This window comes from Schistosoma mansoni, chromosome W, assembly GCF_000237925.1.
Source record: "Schistosoma mansoni strain Puerto Rico chromosome W, complete genome".
Lineage (NCBI taxonomy): Eukaryota > Metazoa > Platyhelminthes > Trematoda > Strigeidida > Schistosomatidae > Schistosoma > Schistosoma mansoni.
Genome location: NC_031502.1, coordinates 48,935,677 through 48,962,743, shown reverse-complemented (window position 1 = coordinate 48,962,743; position 27,067 = coordinate 48,935,677). Strand labels below are relative to the sequence as shown.

Below are 27,067 nucleotides of genomic sequence, written 5' to 3'. Positions count from 1 at the left end.
TCACACGTTCCGCACCTCTGTAAAAGGATTGCAAGTCGTAAGTCAGTTGATAATTGGCTAAATATTTAGTTCCTGAAGTTAGTTTGTTTTCACTCTTTTCAATGACTTTGCGAACCATGTTTAACGGATATTATAACTTTTGTTTGAGGTAATAACTTGATGGTTTTCGTAGTGTTCTTATTACCTTGGTGCTCGCCCATATTTGTACATGCGTGCTTTAAACTAACTCACAGTCATAAAATTATACTCACTGAAAGTTTAAGTCAAGGAGTTATAAATCAGTAAATTTTAGTTAATTCTGAAATGGCAATTAATTTACCTCATCTTTAAAACACAATGCTTGTTGTTTTTATTTAACTGATGACCGCTTGTTTCTTTCGACTACTCTTGCAGTTTGTCTTCAGGTTTATAATGAAATTACTCAACTACAACTTTTATCTTGACGTGGTAGTCTATCTTGACTGTTGTAATGACTCTATTGAGTTATATTACCTGAGACAATAGTTTCTTTAGATCCTAACTTCAAAGTAGGCTGATTGGGGAACAGCAAAACTAAAAGCACCGAACTCCCTAAAAGTGTCACAGTTCATTTCGCCTCACGAGTTTCTGTCTTAGGCAGTAAGGTTCTTTAAAGCACAAAGCTGATGCACTAAAATACCTCATTGAATAGCCGTTTGTAACCAGGCGAAAGTAACTGTCCCTTGGGCTTTTTGATCACGATCCCAGTTCAGAAAAACCACTAGTAATCACACTTCTTAAGTTCTTAAACAAGAAATATCCCTCTGTTATAATTGTGTTTTGCTATATAAACGACCCAGCTATTCCTATTGCTTAGTATTCTTATACAATGACACTCGACAAGACCCCAAAATCAGAACACTTTGAACAGGAATCAAATTGTATTCACAAATAATAATGGTATGTAAACAGCAATCACTGATTTGAATAACGTTCATATATTTATAGTATATACATAAGAAGCTTCTAGATTTTTCTCCAATAATATGTCCGGGCTGATCGGTTTAGAATTAGCCAATCAGCGCGCAGCAACACCATCATGCATGAAACATGCTTTAATCCAATCTATGTCCCGCTAACACCCTCCATTGTGTTTGCAGTTTGAAAGTGACAACCACCCTCAAAACTCTAACAACACCAGATATCCTCATAATTGCCATCGAATCGCTCCATCAATTCTTCTTTGTCTACGATTTTATCCGCATCATCCGCTAATGCTAACCATTTTATTTCACGAGATTTTATTTCTAGGCTATTGAAACTACGTTCTTAACTACATGTTGAAGCTTCTAGTGTTCGAACTGTATTTCAAACAAACTAACAGGCTTCCTCATCCGAAACTCTGAGGCCATATGCCATCATTAAATCTTGTGTCTCTGAAACATGAATACAGAATAAAGTGTGACCATTCATTTGAAATCACATAGTCAGTGAAGAAAACCGTAACGATGTTTCCTCCAAGTATCTGGAGAGCCCACTGTAACTTCCTGTGGCCTCTGTCTTGTAGTTGTAGCACCAAGTTCAGAATTTGAAAAGGCTCTCTTAAGCTGAATTTCAATATACAATCACTTGTGCACTGCCCAACTAAATAGGGAAGTAAGAATACTGAAAGATATGGCCACAGGCCGTTGTCTCTTCGTTCTCTATGCCCACACTCCCACTCACTGTAGTTTGGATGAGTTTCATGGAAAGCATACTGTTCTGTCACAAAAGCTTAACATAAAGAGGTCACAATTTTAGTAGAAAATGTCAACTTCTAAGTAGATACTTTAACCCAAAGTAAAAGACATTTAGATGGGTCTTACGGTGTCCAAGCGCAAAAACAGAGCAGTGACTGTCTGCTGTTAATATGCTCAAGCAACTTTCTAACTAAATATAAAGAGAGACATCGTTTGAAATGACGACCTTCACAATCGAAGCAACGATTATCACAAATAGACTATGTTGCCACCATCCACCGTTGTGGAGGTTCGATAAAACACTATCACTTATTACGGAGTATATGTCTGGACTCGAATCATGCTCTAGTACAAGCACGTGTTTGTTTACCTCTTACTAGACTCAGAAAATCCTCATGAAGTAAATCCTTCAGAGTTCAACTTAAGGGTGAAAATGTCAAGGGTATATTTCAAAAACAACTAGCAAAGCAGTTAATAAATCGTCAAAGTGATGTTCACCCCAACGTGGGCTGGGATGATATCCAGGTAGTTATGAAAACAGTAGCGATATTCACGAGTGGCTACAACCAAAGGGTCAAGAGAACCGATGAATTCGAACAACGTCTACTGAATTGATAGGTCCTTGGGAATTCATTCCATCAAGCTCCGAATGCAAGGACGATCGAAGGCAACTTAAACTTATACTGACAACCAGTCTACGGAGTAATCGTGAGCAGTAGTGGACGGTCATCCATCAACTTCCACAACTGAGGTTTTTAAGATAACATTTAACTTCCTATACACATCCTTAATCACTGCACAACTCCAGAACACTCTTGCAGCTTTTGCCGTTATACACAACTTGTAGTGTAGGAGATACCCACCTGACAACTAAGAGGCTAGTCTACTCCACAGCAGTCAACTGCGTCTTACTTTATGACTGTAAAGCACAGTCTGTTAAATTAGTAGACATTCTTAGTTTGTTAGTGTTTGATAATATGTCTTCCCCGCATGCTTTGGGGACACCAGACGAGGAGCTCTAAGGTTTGATACGTGTGCTAAGAAGGGGTGATTGAGATATGTGTTGCATATGCTCAACTACTGCGTACCTTGACACTTAATTATGTCTAACGCGACAGTTGATTATAAAAAAGATAGGAGAGGTCAAACTAAGACATGACACCAGTCCATGAAGTCACTGAGCTTCAATATTTTCTCATACATTTTATCAATAGAATTTATTTTGTCTTAACCATATTTTTTCAATGATTAATGTTAGTACAATAATTGCTACCGTTCGTTAGACTCCTTTGTTATTCATCTCATTAATTTGATCCCACTATTTGTTCTAGACTCTATGTTGATTGTGGGCGATTGAATAACTAATCTTCTGAATGAAAGGTACAACTCACACATTTTTTTAAAACCTTCAATGTTTCATGATCCTCGAAATTCTGACAGATTATAACTGTTCTCAATTCTATTTAAGTTGAAGTTAATTTAACAGCTTCAACCGAAATTACTGTTTTGTTACAAGATCACCAAACGAAAGTCAGCCTCTGTAATCAGTTAGTTTGCATATCACGTGAAAACAACAGATTTCGTAATATATAAGCCTCCACCTTGTATTTCCACTGTTTGTCTTAACATGTCACGTAAGAACCTCTAAGTCTAACTTTTGTCATTTTATGAGGTGTACTGAGATGTTGTACTTTTATCTGCTCTGCTCTGATTCATCTAATTATCATCAGTTAATAATATACAAATTTTTACTTAAATATTAATGATTACTATTGTTCTTCATATCACTAGGATTTTTCTAAATACCTATTCAGACATCGTAATATTTGAAGGAATTATTAAAAAAATTCTTTTTGTTATTTTCGCTTATATAATTCTGATCAATTATAAAATGTTAAAGGTATTCTCTAAACTGATTTGTTGGGGAGTGGTATGTAGAGGCAAGAACACCATAGAGAACAGAAAATAACGTATATCAAAAATATTAGTCGTCACGGCGATTTTCTGTGGAATTTTACCGTTTTTCTTATGTATAATTAAAATTCCAAGTAGTGGAACTATGCTTATGTGGTTTTTATACTTAGTTCATCAATCACAAAAATTTGCATTAATTCGGCTTCCTGTGAACAAAAAGTTCAGTTTAAAAAAATCATTAAAACAAGCATTTTATTCGATCATCAAGTATAATTAGTAATAATCATTGTTTTGTAGGTCGGAAATTTTTGATTGCTAATGCTGTTCTTCCTGGAGCTCCAATCATTTTCTGTAACGATGAGTTTTGCTCCCTTTGTGGGTATTCAAGGGCTCAAATTCTACGTCGTTCTGCTGCTCTGGAATTTTTATATGGGCCATCGACTTCATTTGCATCTATCAAGGATTTGAAAACAGCACTGTCAGATTATGAGGAGAAGGTGATCATGGCTGTTCTTTGCAACAAATCAGGTAGATTTATAGTAATACTATTAGTTTTCGATCACTGAATATTTATATTATGGATCTTTTAATTTACGATTGGAATACTGTTGACGAATGTTTAAGGGTGTAAAAAAGGACCAAACAGAAATTACACAATATAATCTGTATATGTCTGGTCACTTACATATAGAACATAGATTTACTCACAGTTAGGTTTCAGTTATTCGTCATCTTTTCCATGATGAACTGATTATTTATTCAAATAAACAATAAAATCATATTTGAAGATTCTTTTTTGCTGAAATTTAGTTAGTAGTTAGGTCATGTTACTCTAAATGGTAGAGTGATAATCAGTTATCTAAGGATTGATCATTTAAAATCAATTATGACTAGAAATAACTCAGACTTCTTTTTAATCATAGAATTAACTCCTATATGGAGGCACAGTATTACTAACCAAGATTATTTAAAACGCTAACTATCAATTTATAATTGGCTATTTAATTAAAGAAATAGTACATTTTTTTATTGTATCTAAAAATACGACAAAAATTACAAATAGATGATTTACAATATGTTTCAACTAAAAATATCATATTTTTGTAACTTCATATGTTGTCTATCTCTAGGGCGTAACCGGGTAGACATCAACAGTACAATAATCCAACTTACTTATTTTTTTTCATTTATGAAAAGAATGGTATCATTTTCAGATATTTCTTTTGTTTACTATGTTTATTGAGTCAATGGATGAGAAAAAAAGGTCATTTCGGACAATCAAACTACAATCTCTGATATTACGAAATGTAAATACTGATTTCTAACTTTGCTATTACAATTTATATCTTTGACACCAATTATCTTATGTTCTGGTTATTATTAGTTAACATATCTAAAATAATATGTGTTAACATATCTAAAATAATCGACTGAGATGGTTGGGCCACGCGTTACGTATGCCTGAACACCGATTACCACGACGCGCTACGCTGACTAGTGTAGGGGATGGTTGGAAGAGAGTTAAGGGCGGCCAAACCAAAACGTGGCATCAGTGCTTGAAGTCACTAACTTCTAGTCTGAACCATGTTGGCAAACCCAGACTACTTGGTTGGGGTCCGCATGACCATCGTAACCAATAGTTAGAGAATCTGGGTAACATGGCTCAGAATCGATCACAATGGCGTAGGTGTATACACTCTTTATCTTCCCTTAAACCTTGAGATTAAAATTGTTTCATAACTTTCTTCCTTCCTATACTATATCCTTATATACAACCTATCTTTTATATACTACCACCACTAAATTAACTATTTCTATGAATCCGGTGTTGATCTTGTTGTGCTAACGAGGTATGGCAACTTGGACTGATGCATATATGTTCCTGGTCCTGCGTTGTAGCTGACTGACTGACTATCTAAAATAATAATAATCATTCTAATAATATACTCTTAAATTTACGAGTATTAATCTATTTATATCACATCTTAGTGACGTTTCTAACGAACTAATCTCTTCAAAAACACCTAGTCAAAAACATTTGATAAGTAACTGGGTCCATTTAATTCCTATATTCAGTTTATTTTAACAGTCTTTGAAATTTAATGTACATCAATATATTTCTCTTCAGTTTTACCCTTTATATTCTGTTTCTCAATAGAAAACGAACACAAATTCTATTTGACGATCTTTGTGCGATTCCTTCCCATACTATATCATCATATACAACCTACCTTTTATATATTACCACCACTAAATTAACTATTTCTATGAATCCGTTGTTCATCTTGTTGTGCTAACGAGGTATGGCAACTTGGACCGATGTATAAATGTGCCTAGTCCTACGTTATAGCTGACTGACTGACTGTGCGATTTGCTGTGATATGGAAGTTATCATCGATTTTTTGTTTTACAAAAATGAAAAAAAATCAACAAACAATAATAATAATAATAGTAAAAATAATACTTTTTTTATCAAATAGGCAATCAATTTATTTGTCAAATAACAGTTGCTCCAGTACGTAATGCAGAAGGCCAAGTTCGCTTATACATTTTAACTTTTGTGGTTAATTCTGAATTTAGAAAAACAAAAAGTACAAACCTCCCTAGTAAAACAAGTAAGTGAACATGTTTATATATATATATATATATATATATATATATATATATATATATGTACTTTAAGAATTTTCATACAATTCTTGATTCTCATATTTTATCACATTCTTTTTCGAATAAGTTACTAATTCGTTTGTTTACTTTAAATTATTTTCTTTTTCTCGTAATAAACATCATTACATTGCTTATATTACTTATTTACTTTTTAATTACGCCTGTTACTCCCAATGGAGCATAGGTCGCCTACCAGCATTCTTCAACCCACTCTATCCTGGGCCTTTCTTTCTAATTCTATCCAATTTTTGTTCATTCTTCTCATGTCTATCTCCATTTCTCGGCTTAATGTGTTCTTTGCTCTCCTCTTCTCCTTTGGCCCTCAGGATTCCATGTGAGGGCTTGTCTTGTGACGCAGTTGGGTGATTTCCTCAATGTGTGTCCTATCCACTTCCAGCACTTCTTCCTGATTTCTTCCTCCACTGAAATATGGTTTTTCCTCTCCCATAGTAGGTTGTTGCTGATAGTGTCTGGCGAACGGATCCAAAGTATCTTGCGTAGATAACTGTTAATAAACATTTGTTTATATGATACTACTTAAAAGTATTTATTAATTAACTTTGAAAATGTCCAATGTTTAGTTGCTAAACCGTGAATGATTTACATAAGTAGTTCTACCTTCTTTTTTGTAATACAAACTAATTCTCGTTGTTACCCTCTGTCATCTAAATAATATACTTTTAATGGAATAAAATGGGTTTCTATTAAATTAATATGATCGATTACTTCTAGTTGATTGAATATGTTTAAGTTTAAACAGTACAAATAGTTGGATATTGTAGCTCAGTCGGTAACGCATCGACTTATTGAATCAATGGCCACTTTATTTTACCATACTACAACTTAAACTGACTTAAAATCATCCTTTTATCGAAAAAGGAGTTTGTTAATCAGGAGTATCCCAAAAATATTATCATTAGTCCAATGGTTTATTTGTATATTCTTTGTTCGTATCGACAATATTCTCTTCTTAAAAATGTATAGTCTCTAGTGCATTTTGATGAGACCGCTTTTATCTTTTTTTTGTATTTAGGCCTAACAAACGATAGGAAAACTAGTAAAAATTTTCAACGACAGCTGTGTTGTTTTCCAGTTAATGATACAGTTGGTGAAGAGTCTCAAACAATTAGTCAATTGACCAATGTTCATGATCACAATGATGAACTTGAGCAACCAATTTCTAGATGTGAACCAGAAAACTCAACTTCTGCAAACTCTACAGGTAAGTGTTCTTAAACTATATGCTGTAAAAATTCTCTAGGTCACAAGTTTAACCTATCATATACGACTGCATTTAAAAACACTCGGTTCACTTTAATATATGAACTAATCCTTGAAGTTTATTGTATACTTCTCAGGTTCCCTGTTAAATCAATTTTTATCTAAATGGTGGTTTTGTTTTGTTACCTTTTGAAAACAAATTATCACCTTAAATAAAGCTGTTGAGAGTTATATTTTTACCTTAGAAATATCGTAAAGAAGCATCAGTGATGACTTGTGCTAACTTTATTTAATAGCCACATCATCGATAGGGATCAATGCGGTACCATTCAATTTATAAATTTCATTTCAAATTTAGACAGTCTATTTGTCTTCCTTAAACGACAGGTTAGTGGTTCAGGTTCTAAAGAAAGTAAGATCCAGTCCTTTCCCAATAAATTACAGTTTTAGCTTACTGGCTTGACAAATTTTCTTTTACAAAGCATGTAATACAAAACTGTAACTATTTAATGTTTAAATGATTAAGTGATAAAATGGTTCTTTTTTCGGTAGAGTGGAATTTATGTTTTGAATAATTTTTGAATAATAAATGAAAGACACTTGCTAAATATTCACAGTTTAAAATTGTAACTTGAAAAAAGAACTCAATGTTGTCAAAGAAAACACAGTTGTATATGCTATAGGATACTAATGGAATACCAATGGAATCTAAAAAAAGTTGATCAAGCAGGCTAACATTTACGGAAATAAACTGTGTTCGATTTACGTGTCCTAACAAATACTTCATTTACTCCAACTGTGGTGTGCGCTACTGATGTCGACAGATATAAGTAGTATATATCATCAATCGAAAGTGGAATACCTGGCGGTAGAAGGTTAAGAAAATCGAAGAGATGAGAACGAGAACAAAGAGTGATTGGTGTGAAAACGAAGAAACAATAAAGTATATGACAATTGATGGATATTTTGCAAATGAAGTACTAATGTATGGTTCTCATATTTTACCAAGATATTCTGTGATGCTGCATTAAAATACATTTGGTTGCACCCACTGATGTTCTCGTTCACTACACAAGCAATAACTTTTGACTACTACACTTGAAAATATGAGCAGGTGACTTATATATTTTAAAAAAGCTTTTACAGCTTTAGTCAAAGTTAATTATCCTTTTGTAGGTTAGTTAGGTTTTAGATTGTTGGAAAATTAATTGGGGTCCTGTCAATAACGTTACAACACCATTTTTGGGTGCTTACTAGCAAAATTTACCTGTTATCGTTTCTCTCAATTAATCGTTTTAATAGTCATTACATGTTTGCGATCATTTCCCTTGGTAAATTTGGACAGATCGCGTTTATTGACGATAATAATAGTTACTTTACCGAATGTTACGTGTTTGAATACAGTATTTTTAGAAGATACGTGAACTTCTTTTGGATTATCCAAGTTTATATCTTAAATTCTGTCGAAAAGAGCTTTCTTAAATTCGCGTTTTACCATTTTTATTGTTTATCATATGTAGAACGGACAGAAATATATTTTTATTCAATTCTTAGTCTTGATAAAACCTCTGAAACATTCGTCTTTAATTTGATAAAAATCTTTGTAATTCATATTCCTTTTTGATCTTTCAGATATAACATAAATTTTAGATCACAACGTTTTGAATTTATAATCTTCCGTTATAAATCGATGATCTACCATTTATATATGAATGAACCAATAGATTGTCTTCTTTGTTAAAATGTCATAGAATGTTTTGTTATAGGCTAATTTCAATGTTATTTATCTGGAAGGCAGTAGTTGTTGAAACGAAATTATCCGTATTTGCCAATATTACCATACATATTGAAATTCAAAAATTGTACATAATTCATTTCAACTTATTACTGTTATTTCACAAAACCACTAAAGACATCAGTTACAATGACACAACTTATAAAACGTATTTTTCTGAAATTGGTTTGATAATTTCTAGCTTATGATTAGAATGGGTTTTTGTGGAGATTGTGGTAATTTTAATAGTTGAATTCATGAGGCGATGTAAGCTAGACCACCATTGAAAACCTGGAAGCACTGGATGGCCATTTCGTCTTTCAATCTCCACAAATCCCCACATTGATAATAATCATGTGCTCACCAGTAACCAGCTTCAAGAAGGATTTCCTGGAGTTCCCGTGAGATGCCGTGATCTGTAGAGTCCATTCCGTGTCGGGTATGAGACAGGTATCTACCTCAGACAATGGATGAATGGTTGCACAACCATTCATCGATTGGTTGAAGTTAGACATTAACGCTGTTGGATGCCGGTTCAGTGGTCTAGAAGTTAAGCGTTTGCGTGCGATACCGAAGGTCCTTGGTTTGAGTCCCATACGCGGGGTCGTAGATGAACGTTGCTGAGGCGTCCAATGCTGAGACGAAACGGCCGTCCAGTGCTTCCGGGTTTTCAATGGTAGTCTAGCTTAGATCGACTAGTGAATTCAACTACTAAAATTTCTAGTTTAACTTGAATTTCGCCTACAGGATGGAATAAAATCTAAGGGATTTCGGTTACCTCTGGAATTCTATCCATTCAAACCAGGCGATTGCCACATAACTAAAAAGCGAACTCAGTTCACAAAAGTATTACTATTTCTACGCCTATAGAATCACAAAAAAAATTTAATGAATCAAGTAGACTTCTTTCACTTTGTATGACCAAACGTACGGAAATCTTATTTATTTTGCATATCCCAACTACAACCATTGTCTGAAAATAAAGAGTTTTAAATAGTTAATTCTGATTTCTAATTTGATTTATGTTTCCTGCTTTGTGGGGTTTCCATTGCAGATAAAAGAGCATAAACTCAACTGATCAACAATAATACTGTTTAATTATTACCGATCAAAGAGGTAGTGTTAGGAAAAGTTATGCAATTTGTGATATTGGTAATGGTAAAGCGTTATTAAAATTTTAAAAAAAAACGCGAATTCATTTAGACTTTATTATCATATTGTAGCTATGTAAGTAAATGAGGTTTCTGATCTCATTACACTGTAAGAAATGTCATTTGCGAAAGTTCTAAATGAAAAGTAGATTACTAGTTTTGCATGTATACACATCTCGGAGAAAATCAGCATTCCGTTAATCTCCCACGACTTCATTTCGCCTGCCATCTCTCAAAGTTTTCACAATCTTTATAAAATCCCTAATATTATAACTTTGTTCTTCATCAGAGTACTAATATAGTCTTATAACTGAGGGCTTTTTCACTGGTAGAATAGTACAATAAATTTTTAAACAATCTGGGGGGCTGCCAATGCTTAACTGAATATATTTTTCACTGCATTGTTTATACAGACCGAGATCTAAGCTGCACATGCTTAATGCAACCAGGTGAATTGAAACAACCTCTACCTCGATCTAATTCTCTTGTGAGCATTTCCTTCAATGTCCCAAAAGAACCAAAAAGAGGTCGTAATTATTTAGTTTGCAGAGGCCATTCTGTTGTGAGTACATCTCCACATATGTCCAGAGGTAATTCACTTGTTGGTCTTTCTCGTGGATGTGGTGGAATTGTGGTGAATACTGACTCATGGAACGCATCCCGTCGTCATGTTTCAGAAAAAGTTGCTGAGGTCAGTTAATGGAACCTTTACATTTCCAGCTTAATTCTTACAAATACTTTGTAACATAAATGATTTATCGCTTTAATCTAAAGGAAGAGCATGTTAATTTCACTATAAAAACTATTTCGTGTATCTACTTCACGTAGTTAATACAATCTTGGATGTTATCAGTCACAACACTTCTTTTTAAGAGGAAAATGTTTAATCAACTGTCTTGTTTAACTTTCAAGTGAGGCATGAGTATTCATTGGACCTCAATAATATCAAAAACAACCATATATATATTAGTGTTTGTGAGGTAGTAGATATCAATGTGAAATTTACATTATTAGATAACATTTTGAAAGGAATACTTTTGAATGAAATATTTACGATAATTTACCACCTAACGATAGCCAATATCCCGTTGTCTAGTTCTAACTGTGGATCGAATTCGACCTAGTACATTCAAGTGAGACCATTAAGTTACCACTTTTTCGACTTAACTACTTACTTACTTATTTACGCCTGTTACCCCTCGTGGAGGAGTATAGGCCGCCCACCGATATTCTCCATTCAACCCTGTCATGGACAATCCTTTCCAGTTCTTTCCAGTTAACAATCATCCTTTCCATATCTGCTTCAATCTCCCGGCGTATTGTGTTCTTTGGCCTTCCTCTTTTCCGCTTCCCTTCAGGATTTCATGTTAGGGCTTGCCTAGTGATGCAGTTTGGTGATTTCCTCAATGTATTTCTGATCTACTTCCAACGTCTTTTCCTAATTTCCTCTTCAACTGGAAGCTGATTTGTCCTCTCCCATAAAACGCTGTTGCTGATAGTATCCGGCCGGTGAATGTTAAGTATTTTGCATAGACAACTGTTTATAAATACTTGTACCTTCTTGACGATGGATGTAGTAGTTCTCAACGTTTCAGCTCCGTACAGTAGGACTGTCTTGACGTTCGTATTGAAGATTCTCGCTTTGTAATTAGTTGACAGTTGTTTGGAGTTCCATATGTTCCTCAATTGTAGGAATGCTGTCCTTGCTTTGCCAATCCTCGCCTTTACATCTGCATCCGATCCTCCTTGTTTATCAACGATGCTTCCCAGGTACGTGAATGTTTCCACCTCTTCCAGAGTTTCTCCACCAAGTGTGACTGGGTCAGTGTTCTCCGTGATGTATTTGAGAATCTTGCTTTTTCCTTTGTGTATGTTGCGGGCTATTGTTTCAGAGACTGCTTCTACATTTGTTGTCTTCGTCTGTATTTGCTCGTGTGTAAGAGGGCTAGGTCATCTGCGAAGTCCAAATCATCTAATTGATTCCGTGCTTCTTCTCATATGTCTAGGTTTTCATAATCCAGTCAATCACCAGAAGAAAGAGGAAGGGGGAAAGTAGACGCGAATCAACAGTTGAATATTCTTATTTTTAATTTTTTTAAAAGTTGCATTCAGTTATAAAAAGTCATTTTTCAATTTAGATGCTTTCCATGGGTCCTGAATTAAATCCCGAACAAAAACTACACTCTCCGCGTATTCATCCATTTACTTTAAAACATTATGGTCCTGTTAAAGCAGTTTGGGATTGGCTTGTTCTTCTATTTGTAATTTATACAGCTGTATTTACGCCTTATGCAGCAGCCTTTCTACTTCCTGATGCTAAGCGAAAAAGAAGACACAATGTGAGTTAATTTTCTATTTAGTATGTTTTGATTTGTTTTGTATATTAACTTCTTGAGAAATTTGAAAAAACCCTATATATATATATCAATGACTTGATAATAATTAAAGCACTCCATATACAATTTTAAGACTACAGGTTGACCTCTTACAGATGGATGATTTTGCGGATACATTCAATATTTATTTATATCAAAAACTAATAATTAAATCTGTCCTTTAACAGTTAAACTCACTAGTCGATCTAAGCTAGACTACCATTGAAAACCCGGAAGCACTGGACGGCCGTTTCGTCTCAGCAACGCTCATTTACGACCCCGCGTATGGGACTCAAACCAAGGACCTTCGGTCTCGTACGCGAACGCTTAACCTCTAGACCACTGAACCGGCATCCAACAGCGTTAATGTCTAACTTCAACCAATCGATGAATGGTTGTGCAACCATTCATCCATTGTCTGAGGTAGATACCTGTCTCATACCCGACACGGAATGGACTCTGCAGGTCACGGCTTCTCACTGTGTTTGATTACAGAGGTCCATCAATTGATTGGGAATTTCATTCTGCATGGATTAGAATAAACAAACGTTTTATCGATATCACATAAAGACGATAAATTATTTCTACAGTTTTATTATCATGAAGTCCAAGTATTTTCGTTTGAAATACATAGCAATATGAGATGTGACAGTTCAAGTAATAATCTTAGTTTAGAAGTCTCTGAAAAGTGTAGAACGATTATATACTTAAAAATTAAACCATTCAACCCTCGGACTGCTATGAACTACAGATTTCATTAAAAATTGATTTCACTTAAATCCAAATCTCCTACTAAAAAATACCAACCACTACTACTTTAATATGTAACAGTAACTTTTATAGTCAAAATATTTCCTTTTTTGTTAAAATTATCTGACTCCAGTATTCAGTAATGCATTAGTTTTATTCAGTCTCAAATAAGTTGATCAAAAAATTAAAATGAAGAATCAAATGTTTAAACTGCCATGAACGATCAAAACTATTTGCCTACTAGACATATTTTCATCATAATTTTGTCCTTGAAAACAAAAACAGAATTTCATCCAATCATTTTTTCCTTTTGTTCTCTTCCCTTTTTTTTCTATCAATTAGTCTTTGCTCTCATCATTTTCTCTCGAATTTTTTCTTTATTTCACTGTCTATGAAGAAAAAAACAATCAGTTTACTCAATTTACGAGAAAAGTATTTAGTAATGAAATGTTAATGGCTAATTTAATTCTTCTCAAAGAATTTGTCTTTAAATATGCTTTTCTATACCATTTGAGAATGATAGAATTGAATACACACATATATACAAACATAAATAATGAAATACATAACTCATTTGTGATCGAATGAAATAGTGTTCTTCTTCTCTCTTCACTTCTGTTCATTTTCATTTGTTTGTTTGTCTTTGAATGACTTTTTCAATGCTTACATTTCCTGAAATACTTAATGTGAAATAAAATGTTTATTACTTTTGTAAGTTTTGTTTTTTGGTCACTCTATTTACGTCAAGTAAGGTATTTCTCACTCTTTTTTTTCGTAGAAAATGTAAAGGTTGCGACGAGACTGGTGGTTAAAAGTTGTATTCGCTAAACTTCTTTTTTATTCATTGTTATACTTCACTACACCTACTTTGTTGAAGGTCAAAAATGTAATTAAACTGCATGTCATTTAACGTTAAACAAGATGAAATGAATTAAAAAGGAGAAAAAAACCGAAAGCTTAATGTTTTATTGGACTGAAATTAATTGAATAATAAACTAATCATCAGTGTCAATATTTTTTACTGGGATTCTTTTATTATATTGACTACCAGTGACAAAAATATATTATTACTATAACTATGACTTGTGTTATTCAAATTTCAATGTTTTATCCTGAAAAAGAATCTATAATTAAAGTGATTTCATTCAACAGCAAATAACTTACATTTATCTAATTAGAATTAAAACGTAGGAATTTAAACAAGTTGTCTGTAGAACATTGTTGATTTTGAAGGTAGGTTCCATCACTGGATGACATCAGCTGAAGAATCTTTATAAAAAAAGAAGCACTAGATGTTTGTTTTTGTCTTTTTTTACAGCTCAGTTAATATCATTTCGAGATAACAACTGACTTCACACGGAACAAATCACAAAGTTATTCATCTTATAAATCTTCATATCCCCATTAGTGGCTAAGTTTAAGATAGATTTCTTTGAACTTCAGTTGAAAATTGGCGATATATGATGTCTCAAGCCCACCTGAAATATAGACAGTTATTATAGACTACACTGAATAATGGTAGTGTCATATACCCCATTAAGTAAAGACTATACGTGATTTTGAATCCTTGGTCACCAACTACCGTATTTACTACAAAATATTCAGGTATAGGTGTCGTAGAAGAGAATGTCTGATGATTATGAAACAACATGGAAGAACTGTCCACTACTTTATTTTCAATCGATCCTACAAGTGATATTAATTCTTGATAAGTAGTTTTCTTATCATGTAATCAATAAGAATGTTTAACAAAATTACAAACATTAGTCAATCGTTGTTAGTTGTACTTGCCTTAGAATATAGAGTAAGTAGGTCTGTGTAGTGAGAATATATATTAATATATTTTCTTAGTTCGTTAGCCTATATCCAGTGTATTCAGTTCACCAAATCAAAATCTTGAATTTATTTTCCTGTTCTACTACACGACCATTCGCAGAAACTAACGTTAACAATTAAAATTGGCTAATTTTATATTGGATTTGTGGGTTTTTTTCCCAGTAAGATAATGCACGTGTAAAAATTAGCTTATCATTAAAAATTCCTGTCTATCATCTCTTCTCTTGTCTATACAGGATGGTTGGGGTCGATATAGTGGTCTTACATCGTATCAGAATCCATTACAGATTATTGATTTATTTGTAGATATAATGTTTATCGTGGATATATTTATTAATTTTCGTACAACTTATGTGAATAGAAATGATGAATTAATTTCACATCCTGGTCAAATTGCTATACATTATTTTAAAGGTTGGTTTTTAATCGATGTAGTAGCAGCTATACCATTTGATTTATTATTATTCGGTGCTGAAACAGATGAGGTAAGTTGTTAATTTGTAAGTACTAATTTTCCATTACCATAACGGATGTTTGGTGTCGTTTTTTTTATCGTTTACATCATAGGAAGCACCAGATATATATGCGCCATACAAACCTCATTCAATTTGTGTGAGGGCTGTGATACTGCCCAGGTGCCCAAACCGAAGCAGGTGGTTTTCTTAGGGGCCCACACCCGGAGCCTTTGACCGAGAGATCTGATCCACAAGCAGTGAAGCATCGTGAGGAGATGCATTCCCATAGTAGCCAGTGATCAACGATTGATTCGTACGCCATTTGTTCCCTCAGGATACTGGAGCCCATGTGCACCATTGGTTTGGAATCAGGGTTTTCCAACTCCCCTAGGTGGACTCGCCTTGTCCACCAACCCGGTTAAAGCGCCGGACATTCGGTTTTCGTCCTCTCAATCTCGTAAACAACAGTAATGCCACGAGAAGGCAGTGAGTAGGACTTCCCTGTCAGAGGCTATATACGCGTGACCATGTGAGAGCATTTGGAGAGGGAGAGCGGACTCTCCCCACTCTCGGCCGTACCAGGGCATATCATAGACTGATATTAGTTGGGCAACCAAGAAGCACACGGGACAACTATTTCATTCTTGTATAGAATCCCTCAATGTTCTGCACCTACGACGACTCTGGGAATAAAACAAAGGATCTTCAGGTCGCACGACGACCTCTTAGCCCTTGAATCAATGAACAAAAATGCAGTCTGGGATGAGATAGCTGTTCAGTGTACTTTTTGGTTTTCACTAGTTATTCGATTATGATTCAGTAGATGATGAAAACTAACAAATTCAAAAATCTCCTTTATCCTATTATTGTATTTTTTAATCGTTGTATGGTAAAATAATTTATGTTTTAAGGTATCAAATGACTTGTTCAGTTATGATGATGATAAATTCTAATGTAAATACAACTGGTAAGTTTTGATTGAGATCATGAACCGAGCACTGTTAGATCACCATTGAAAACCTGGAAGCACTGGACGACCGTTTCGTCCTAGTATGGGGCTCTACAGAAGTGCTCATCCACGATCATGCACACGGAATTCAAACCCAAGACCTTCGGAGTCGCGCGTGAACGCTTAACTTCTAGACCACTGAGCTGGCATTCAACGGTGTTAATGTCTTACTTAAACCAATCCGCGATATTGCTCGACTATCTTTCAGGTTTTCATTGGTGGTCTAATACTGATCAGTTCATGATCTCAATTAAAACTCAACAATCTCCATAACTCTATACTGACAACTGGTAAGTATATGTGTGTTTACGTCGAGGTTACTGAATTGATGATCTAGTAGTTCTTGTCTTACCACGGTAAAAATGATACGAAGTTGAGTATGTACAAGATTTCTAAGTCCATAATATGACGCTTTAATGGTAACACAATGTAGTTTTAAGATAACTTGAGTTTGGTAGATAACCTGTTTTTTAACTAAAGATAAACTATGAAATGCAGTTTATTTGAGTCATACAGTTGACAGTCACTATCTCATAAACCTGTCTTCAGGTTCTATGAAAATAGATCACACTGGTCTTGCTTTGCTGAGAATTGTTCACTTTTCATTAGGACAACATACCTTGAAAATTACAAGATTCAATGACAAATATGTTTCTAAGTGAAACTCTGATCACATGCTATCTATGAAATTTTCCGATTTCATCTCTAATGTTTACGTAAAATAGATCATAAAACGTTTTTACGTTCAACCTATTTTGTTTCTAGTTGTTTAGAATTTTAACTAGGATATGGTCTGTAAAAAATATTATCACTTCCCATCTATTCGTCAACTAATAACTAACAGAAAATAAAGTATATTAATGACCATCGGTTAATCAAAATAATAGTGTAGTATTTTCATAGTTGAAAGCATGAGTCAATTGAAGCTAGACCACCAGGGAAAACCTGGAAGCACTGGACGGTTTTCCCTGGTGGTCTAGCTTCGATTGACTCACGCTTTCAACTATGAAAATACTAAATCTCCACAGAAAGCCCTTTCCGAAGTTTAGTATATATTACAATAAATTAAAAAGAATCGATATTATAGTACAAATAGATAATTTTATACAGTTAATTCTCTTGATAAACAAATTTTAATGTATAAAACAACCGATATTAAGAAATTAGTTGAATCTCTTTTTATTGAATGTGTTCTCTTAATTTCCCACATATATATTAACATTTGTGTTATAAATATGTTGAACACTAGGTAGCATTAGAATTTTTGATACGCCTTTCGTCCTATTTAAGACTGGATGTGTTTGCATCCTACTGTTGATGTCTATATTGCGACTCAAATTCAGTACCTTTCGTTTTAAACACTAACGTGTTATTTAACTTCAATTTAAAACTGTAGACTTAGACAAACTGAATAATACAGCCAACAATAAGTATCAATAGGTTCGGAAACCTATATATGATGCTCCTTGTCAAACGGACTTGAAACATCTGATGTCACTATAGTTTAATTGAAATCCCTATGATTCAGTTAAGCATTCATTCTGTGTACGGACAATATTTAAAATGTTAGAATGAATGTATTTTACTGTTAAATTCTATTTACAGATGGCTACATTAATTGGTTTATTGAAAACTGCACGTCTTTTACGTTTAGTACGTGTTGTTCGTAAATTAGATCGTTATTCTGAATATGGTGCAGCTGTTCTCTTATTACTTATGGCTACATTTGTTCTAATTGCTCATTGGCTTGCATGTATTTGGTATGCTATTGGTAATGTTGAACGTCAACAATTCAATGTACGTATTGGCTGGCTTGATCAATTAGCTGAACAAATTAAACAACCATTTGGTAATCGATCAACACTTGGACCAAGTATTAAATCAAAATATATTACAGCATTATATTTTACTTTTTCAAGTTTAACTTCAGTTGGATTTGGTAATGTTAGCCCAAATACTAATTCGGAGAAAATATTCTCTGTATGTGTTATGTTAGTTGGATGTAAGTTTATTATTATTATTATTATTATTACCGGATACTGTTTATCTTGAATTAGTTTGACTTAAACTAATAATTAGTATAGTGTATTATTGTAGACTGACTGAACAGTATTCATCTGTTACATTTTATGATATCATTATGTATATGAAGAGGTATCGGTTACGTCAAGATTTTAAATTACTTCTGTCCCAGTCTTTGCTAACGAAACGATCCCCAAATCGATAAAATCACAAGTCGAAGATGACTAAGTGAGAAGGTGTATTTGAATAGTGGAGAAAAAGTGATCCTTGTGCGCAAAGTTTTTGATCTGGTTAGTTATCATTCATAGGAGAAGAGAAGCTCTCAACGACTTATCGAAATGTGATGTGATGCGGATTCGTGCTTGAGTGATTTTATCTAATGATATATTCGGTAAAGCTAAAATGGTCGGTATGAATGATAACTGCTTATAAGCTACTAATTTTGGGGAATTATTAACCGCTACATATATTAGTTAATTAGCTTAGATGACTCAGTTAAACTCTTCCTAATTAATAAGTTCACTATGTAATTTGTTTCCAGTTGTACTTTAAATTAAGACTATTATAGGAATTCAGAAAGCGCATTTTATCCTATTTTTTGGATATGTCAGCTAGAAGCTCGTTTATCTTGGTATTGGTGTTGCGAACATGAAAGGGTTTGTGCAAGCAGATAGTATGCTGACAAGAACTGATTACGTTTATTTCTGAATGCCAACATTGATAAAATGGAAGATCTTAAAATTATTGGATTTTTTTATTTACTTTCAAAATTCAATCATAGCAGATATTTAGGACACTAAAAGAAATGTGTTACCACCATTCTAAAGGTAATGTACTAGTCAAAAGTTTCGTAATTTTGTGTTTGATCTTCCTTGGTGTTGTGCTCATAAACGGCTTATGAGTCTCGTACTACAAGAAAATATCTGTCCTTTAGCTCCTAATTCATAATATTCAGTCCTAGATTAGAACTATTTCAGAAGTCATAAGTATCACACCACTTGAAAAACGTTGATCCTTGTCCGTTTAGCAAGATATTACGTTATCGTAACAGGACTTATTTATGATGCCAATTTATGATTTAATATTAAATGAAAACCAATAACAGACCTAAAATCCGCATTCCGTGATAAATATTGACAAAATTATGCTTCTTCATAACTTGAAAATCACAATATGTGCTATTTTTTATTCTAAATGGTATTGCGAAATTCGATAAACAATACTTATGGACTTGAATCTACAGATTTTGTCGAGTACCTCTTAAATGCAGAATTTAATTTGGATTTTTGTAAACATTTAATATCGAATACAAGGTATTCGAATTTCGTATCACTTGGACACTGTTAATTAACTTTATTAGTTTGAAAGTAAGAGTACTGATTTCGTTGGTCTGTGGTTGACATTCCAAATCGCCTTACTTTTGAGAACTCTCTTCGTTAAATATGAACAGTTTATCTAACATACGGAAGTTAGGACTTTGGTTTGTCATTTTGAAGATTTCTAGTGTCAATCACTATATCAGTGTTATAGTGAACAAAAAATGAAATATCTGGTGTGTTCTTCTTTGAGATTTTTTCTAGATTATTTTGATAGTTGTTAATCAAATCATATTCAAGGTAAGCCTAGATGTCTTGCTCATATTTTTTACAAATGATCACTGAATATATGTTATTTTAATCTCATCCGTTTTTTACAACTGTTCCGCACGTAAATAAAGCAACTATTTGAGTCTCCCTCTTCCTATCTATGCAGATCAAAAAGGTTACAATATATAAGACCAAAAGATCTTTATAGAGTAAACTAAATGGAAAAAAGCTAGCATAAACTCTAAACCATCTAGAAAAACTTGCTATAAATCTTCAAAAATTATCCATTGAAGCTAATCAGAATTAAAACTTTCAGCAGTGAACCTTTGAAACTAAGTTGATTTGACTTCTGAAATTGAACACTTCCAAAATGCTGGTTATTTTTATTGAGAACTGATGTAGCGGATGGTTTAAAATATTTCTCTCTCTCAAGTGTACTACGATAATACGTTAATAAGACTAGTCACATTATATCAGATCCAAGATTTGCGACCTAGGATCGAGAACTAGATAATGTTTTATCCCACACAATTACAAGCCGTCATGCTCAGTGAGTCTGGAGTAGAAATCAATGAGAGGAAAGAAAATCACGTATTTAATAGTCAGTAGGCTAGGTGCCTGTTTGTCCACACTCAGTGATCAATCATATTTTACTTTCACTGCCACACATCAATAATTCATAAGGACAGGTCGTAGTTGATGTTTATATTTTACATGTTGAGAGCCGATTAATTATTTCTTATCCTTATATCACCTTTATTTCTCATTAAATATTCCCGTCGTGATATTGTAAAAGACAATTTGAAGGAAAAAAAAATATTTCCTTTCAATTTGTTCTTTATCAGGACCCTATATTAATATAGATATTTTCCAAATGAGTAAAAAATCGTTACCAGTTAGATGGTGGCGAGTCAATTGAACAATATAATAATCAATTAGTTACACAACGTTGTGTAATGACTTACTACTCGTTTGTAAAACAAATATATTAGTACAGAGACCTTATGGAGAACTAACTAAAAAGTAGTGTTTCTTCTCACAACTTATCTTTTTAGTCTCATTTTAATATTTTCAATTATCATTATTATCCAAAAGTACTTGCAATAAAAATCTTTTTTGTTTACCGTAGTAATCAATTATCTTTATAATTATACTTTTTATCAATATGAAAAACTTAACTAGAGTGCTGTAAATGAACCCTTAGATTGATAGGTTCACGGAATTTCACTCTAAATAATCTTGACTTTTCATTATGTTTTTTTTTTCATTTTAATATTGTTTTATATATGATTAATAGCAGTTTACTATCATATTTCATAGGTCCAGTCAATCTAGCGTAAATATTAGATAATCGTCCTATGTAATTATGACAGACCTTTTTTATTAGTAAATCAAAGTTTCAATTGTTCACACTACTATATTGATGCACTTCAAACGACTTATCAGGTTAGCAGTGTGTAGAATTAAATCATAGAATGTACATTTCACTGTTAATCGATATAAGTAGTTTTTAACTATTTTTTTCAGTAGGATATACTCAATTTATATATTTGTATCGTTGACACTGTTGATAGTAAATAGATGCATTATTCTCTGAACTGTTCATATTGGTTCTTAGAAAAAAGGGTTATACAAATATACCAGTGGTGTAGTTAGTACCTTTTTTTTAATCGTTTCGTTCAGAACGTTTTCTAATTGTTGGATCATACAGTGAAACCCATTTTATTTTTTCTGTTTTTTTTTCTTAGTTTTATCTTATTTCAAGCACTCAGAAAGTCACTAACTATGATAAAAATGTATAAATAACTTCAAAAACTCATTCTTCTTCTTGGTGAAAAACATTTTAATATTGTTAGAAATGTTAAGTAATAGTGTTTACAACCTCCAATTTCCACTTGCTTTTATAGGTGTATTCTAAAGTTTAAACAGTATTTAAACTTTCACTTCACAGCTTGACTTTGATTAGACAACCATGGAAAACTAGTGGGCGGTTTACATCTATTTATCTATATTGCATTACCCCCATCCCTTGTCACCGCTGATATTCGTCATGCACCTGACATGATCGATTTTCAGCGATCACTATTAAATCTTGACTTTGCAGTCTAAAGGTCAAGCGTTTCCCATGAAGTCTGGAGGTTCTGGGTTCGATCCCTGGTGGTTTTGTGGGTGTACGCGGTTGATGAGCCCCGAAGCAGATGTACTATGCTTCACAGTTTTCAATAGTTGACTGATCAAAGTCAAACAGCAATAAGTAGCTTCAAATTCAACGATTTCTACAACATTCTATAATAAATGATATTTGGTAGACTATTATATTTTTTATCGTTATACAATTTAACCTTCTAGTGGCTATTAGCAAACAAATTCGAGCATAATTTATAACTCCCTTGTATAACCCTTGTATTAACATTATTGTACAAATAATAGTATAAATGTCAGTAAAATGCAAATATGTAGTACATCATTTGGAAAAAACGAGTAAAAAAGATGAAGATCATGGTAAATCAGTTGAAGAGGTTGTGAATTTTCATCGACTGAGATGGTTAAGCCACGTATTACGTATGCCTGAACACCAATTACTACGACATGCAATGCTGACCTGTGTTGGAGACCGATGGGAGAAAGTTAGGGACAGACAAACTAAAACGTGGCATCAGTCCACAAAGTCACTAACTTCTAGTCTGAGCCATGTTGGAAAATGCAGACAACCTGGTTGTGGTCCGTGTAACTATCGTAACCAATGGCTGGAGACTCTATGTGACATGGTTCAGAATCGATCACAATGGTGTAGGTGTATAAACTCTCTGCCTTCCCTTAAATGGTGAGGTTAAAACTACTTTATACTTATCGTTCTACGAACTTATCCTTTCTCCCTGTGCTTATCCTTATACGCAATATTGTTTTATATATTACTACCATTGAAGTAATGGTTTCTATGGATTCGGTTTTCATCTTGCTGTGTTCATGAGGAGTGGCAACTTGGACCATTGCATATATGTTCCTGGTCCTACATTGTAGTTGACTAACTGACTGAATATGGACTATATAATAAAGACTAGTTATGTAATGTTCAGAAGTATGAATAAAGATTTTAGAAATTTTAATTAAAGTTTATGGAAAAAAAGTCGTACTCAGTAGTCATGGCTTCGCACTAGAACTCGAAAAATTTCATCTCGAAGCTAGGTATTAGTGTGAACATAATAATACTGCGTGTGGGATCGTGGATATACACAATCCTACACTGAAAATTTGTGAATTCCTTTGTCTGTTGATCATTTTGGTAGACAAAGAGACATTTCACGTATGAGATACCGGATCGAAGATAATAATCCCTTTCATCTATGATTATATACTCTTGAAAATATTTATTTTATGCATTGTTCATCATACGAGGTTTAAGTAAAATGTTTTGAACAATAAATATAGAGTATAACGTTTTATGTTAAGATTTTGAAAACTCGCTAAATGTCTATATATCAGTTTATTTTTCAAGTAACTTTTTGTTCCTTAATATATTTATATTCCTTTGTAAACGTTGATAATTCACATCTGTTTTTTTTTATTTTTTAAAAATTTATCTTGGTAGCTTTAATGTATGCTGGAATATTTGGACATGTAAGTGCTATTATCCAACGTTTATATAGTGGAACTGCTCGTTATCATGCTCAAATGTTACGTGTTAAAGAATTTATTCGTTTTCATCAAATACCAAATCCATTGAAACGACGTTTAGAAGAATTTTTCCAACATGCATGGTCATATACAAACGGTATTGATATGAATTTAGTATTACGAAGTTTTCCTGAATGTTTACAAGCCGATATATGTTTACATCTAAATCGAAATCTACTTAATACATGTTCACCATTTAAAAGTAAGTTCTACTAATTGTGTTTGAGCATAATCATGTTAGTTTAATCATTTATATTTCAAATACCAATATTTAACAGTTTCATTGGATAAATATTGGTCAAAAATCATTATAATATGTAGAAAGTAATGTGCAAATTAAATTTCACTATTCTTATTAAAGTTTATTATTACCGGAAGGGTTTTTGTGGATATTATAATAATTTTGATAGTTGAGATCATAAGTCAATTGAAGCTAGACCACCATCGAAAACCTGAAAACACTGGACGGCTGTTTCGTCCTACTATGCGACTCCCCAGCAGTGAACATCCACGATCCCGCCTCGCGATTTTCGAACCCAGAACCTATCGGTTTCGCGCGCGAGCGCTTAACCACTAGACGACTGAGCCGGCTATCATCCAACGGTGTTAATGTCTAACTTCAACCGATCCACGAAATTGAGTGACATCCACTATTGTCTTTAGTGAGTTACTGTCTCACAACAGACCTGGTTGAACTCCACTGGTCACTGCTTCTCACTAGGAGTCCAGGAAATACCTCATGGAGCCAGTCACTAGTGAGCATATGTTGATTAATATCAGAAGGGATTTTGTGAATATTATAGTAATTTTGAAAGTTGAGATCATGAATCAATTGAAGCTAGACCACCATGGAAAACTTGGGATCGTGGATACGCACTGTTGAGGAGTCCCATAATAGGACGAAACGGACGTACAGTGCTTCCAGGTTTTCCATGGTGGTCTAACTTCAATTGACTCATGATTTAAATTTTATTAGTCTTCTTTAAGACGGATTATTTCATATCCATTCAGCAATTATCATTAAATTCGGAAGTGATCTGTTGAGTCATTGAATAATTAATTCAAAATGAAGAAATCTTTATCAATGAATTCATTTTCGAAGCTTTACAATCATGTGCGTATATATACATATGTAAACTGTTTGTTAGAGCGTAGATTATCTAACATTTAGTACCACAGTTCTTATAAATAATTAGTTATCGAAGGATGGACTTAACAACATATAATTATTAGCGTAAGCAGAATAAGTCTGTCATCAACTTAGAAATCTTCACTATAGTTTGTTATATATTTTTTATGGTAATAGTCGTTATCTTAAATAAGTTAAATCCCTTAAAATATCATTCTTAAAAAAAACAAGTCAATGATGAACCTGATCCAATTTACCATAAACCATATACAACTGACTGTCATTAACAGATGGAATAAACTTTCTGACGATAATTTTCACTTCTTATTCCAAGAGCTTAAATCGTTTATACAGAATTGATCAAAAATCATTGGTTCATTTAAATGTTTAACTTAGAGAAACAGTTTATCTCAGTTATTATAAAGTTATGAAACATCAGAAATACAACTTTTCTATTCATTGGGATATAACAAAAAATATATTGATTATTAACTTTCTACTCAATGCTCAATTCATTTGAAACTATCACGTCTAACCTTGGCATTGAAACGCAAAGTTCATCTCAGATTTCATGGAAGATTATATTTAATTTTCTTGGAGAATTATTCACTTTTTGATAATACTGAATCATTATTTCAGTATTTAAATGGTATCAGTGTGTTCTATATAAAAATATAATCAATGTTATACATACACTGTATTTCAGTAGTAACAATCAACACCACAGAAAAGAGTAAATACTAACAGGAGAAGAATCTTCTAACGCAAAATAAATCGAAGAAATTGTGCTGTATATGGTCAATTATTATATATATTCTTGGAATATTGTTTGATTACTAATAATATAATAATAAGCAAAAATGTAAAGTGGCTAGCAGTGAAATCCAGGACGCGCGTTTCGTCCTATTTTCGGCTCGTCAGCTGGGTGTACCTGCATCTCAGAGTTGATGTTCACTCTGGGACTCGAACCTAGCACCGTTCGCTTCAAATGCCATCGCGTTATCCACTCAGCCATTGAGTCCTGATAGCCACTTGCTTGTGTAATGGGGTGAAGTTTAAATTCACCTGGTATTATTTACTTGAATCTTCCCATCGATGTTTAGGATTGCAACTGGTTCGGAATAAAGTGTTTTTAGAAATAAAAAGTACATCAACGTACTGTGAACTTGTTAGCAATGGTTGTTCCTGATGGATTCACAGGCCTTGTCGAAGTGATGCTTGGTTGTTCAGTTGGTAAACTAGTGAGGGAATATTCAACATTCTTAATATCTTTAGTCACATCAACAGGTAATGCTACATGGTCACGTGTTGAACAGGAAGTTACAGCAGTACATATCGGATTAGGCGTTGATATATTAGAAGATGTGACAATAAACCGATTTAAAGAAGCGAAATTCGAATTAGAAGGAATAGGCAGTTTTGAACTGCTCGATGCAGAGTGTACATTTAAAACTTGATTAGTATTACTAGGTACGGCTACACAAGTAGGAAATGTGGTATTTGTCCCTGTGAAATTGGATGATAATTCTTGAGCTGATAGGTGTGGAGGTTGATTTTGAATCTGTTGTTGTTGTTGTAAAAGAGTGAGTAATTTATTCTGAACATCTAAAGGGAGAAAACCAGCCTAAAGAAAGAAAGACAGACACAGATATCAAAGGTAGATAATTTTTGATTGTAAGCAGTTCCTATAAGGATAAGACGTTGACCAATTGAAAAAAGAGTTTACAGTGTAATGAATTAAGATAAATTAATAAATTAAGATTGAATAATCATTAAAGAGATACTGTTTATTGATTTAATTCC

General features: G+C 33.4%; 1 protein-coding gene across 1 annotated transcript in view; it reads left to right on the top strand.

The window, feature by feature from the left end:
* Smp_161140 (putative voltage-gated potassium channel) overlaps nucleotides 1–27,067 on the top strand; it is a gene marked incomplete at its 3' end in the record, with an annotated part of 45,726 nt that overhangs the window by 1,662 nt on the left and 16,997 nt on the right. Inside the window, exons 2-9 of the mRNA XM_018789984.1 lie at nucleotides 3,909–4,139; nucleotides 6,092–6,226; nucleotides 7,315–7,503; nucleotides 10,841–11,118; nucleotides 12,566–12,766; nucleotides 15,664–15,873; nucleotides 18,458–18,854; nucleotides 24,050–24,337. Of these exons, the coding sequence (XP_018655373.1) occupies nucleotides 3,909–4,139; nucleotides 6,092–6,226; nucleotides 7,315–7,503; nucleotides 10,841–11,118; nucleotides 12,566–12,766; nucleotides 15,664–15,873; nucleotides 18,458–18,854; nucleotides 24,050–24,337 (1,929 nt within the window). The remainder of the gene's footprint in view (nucleotides 1–3,908; nucleotides 4,140–6,091; nucleotides 6,227–7,314; nucleotides 7,504–10,840; nucleotides 11,119–12,565; nucleotides 12,767–15,663; nucleotides 15,874–18,457; nucleotides 18,855–24,049; nucleotides 24,338–27,067) is intronic.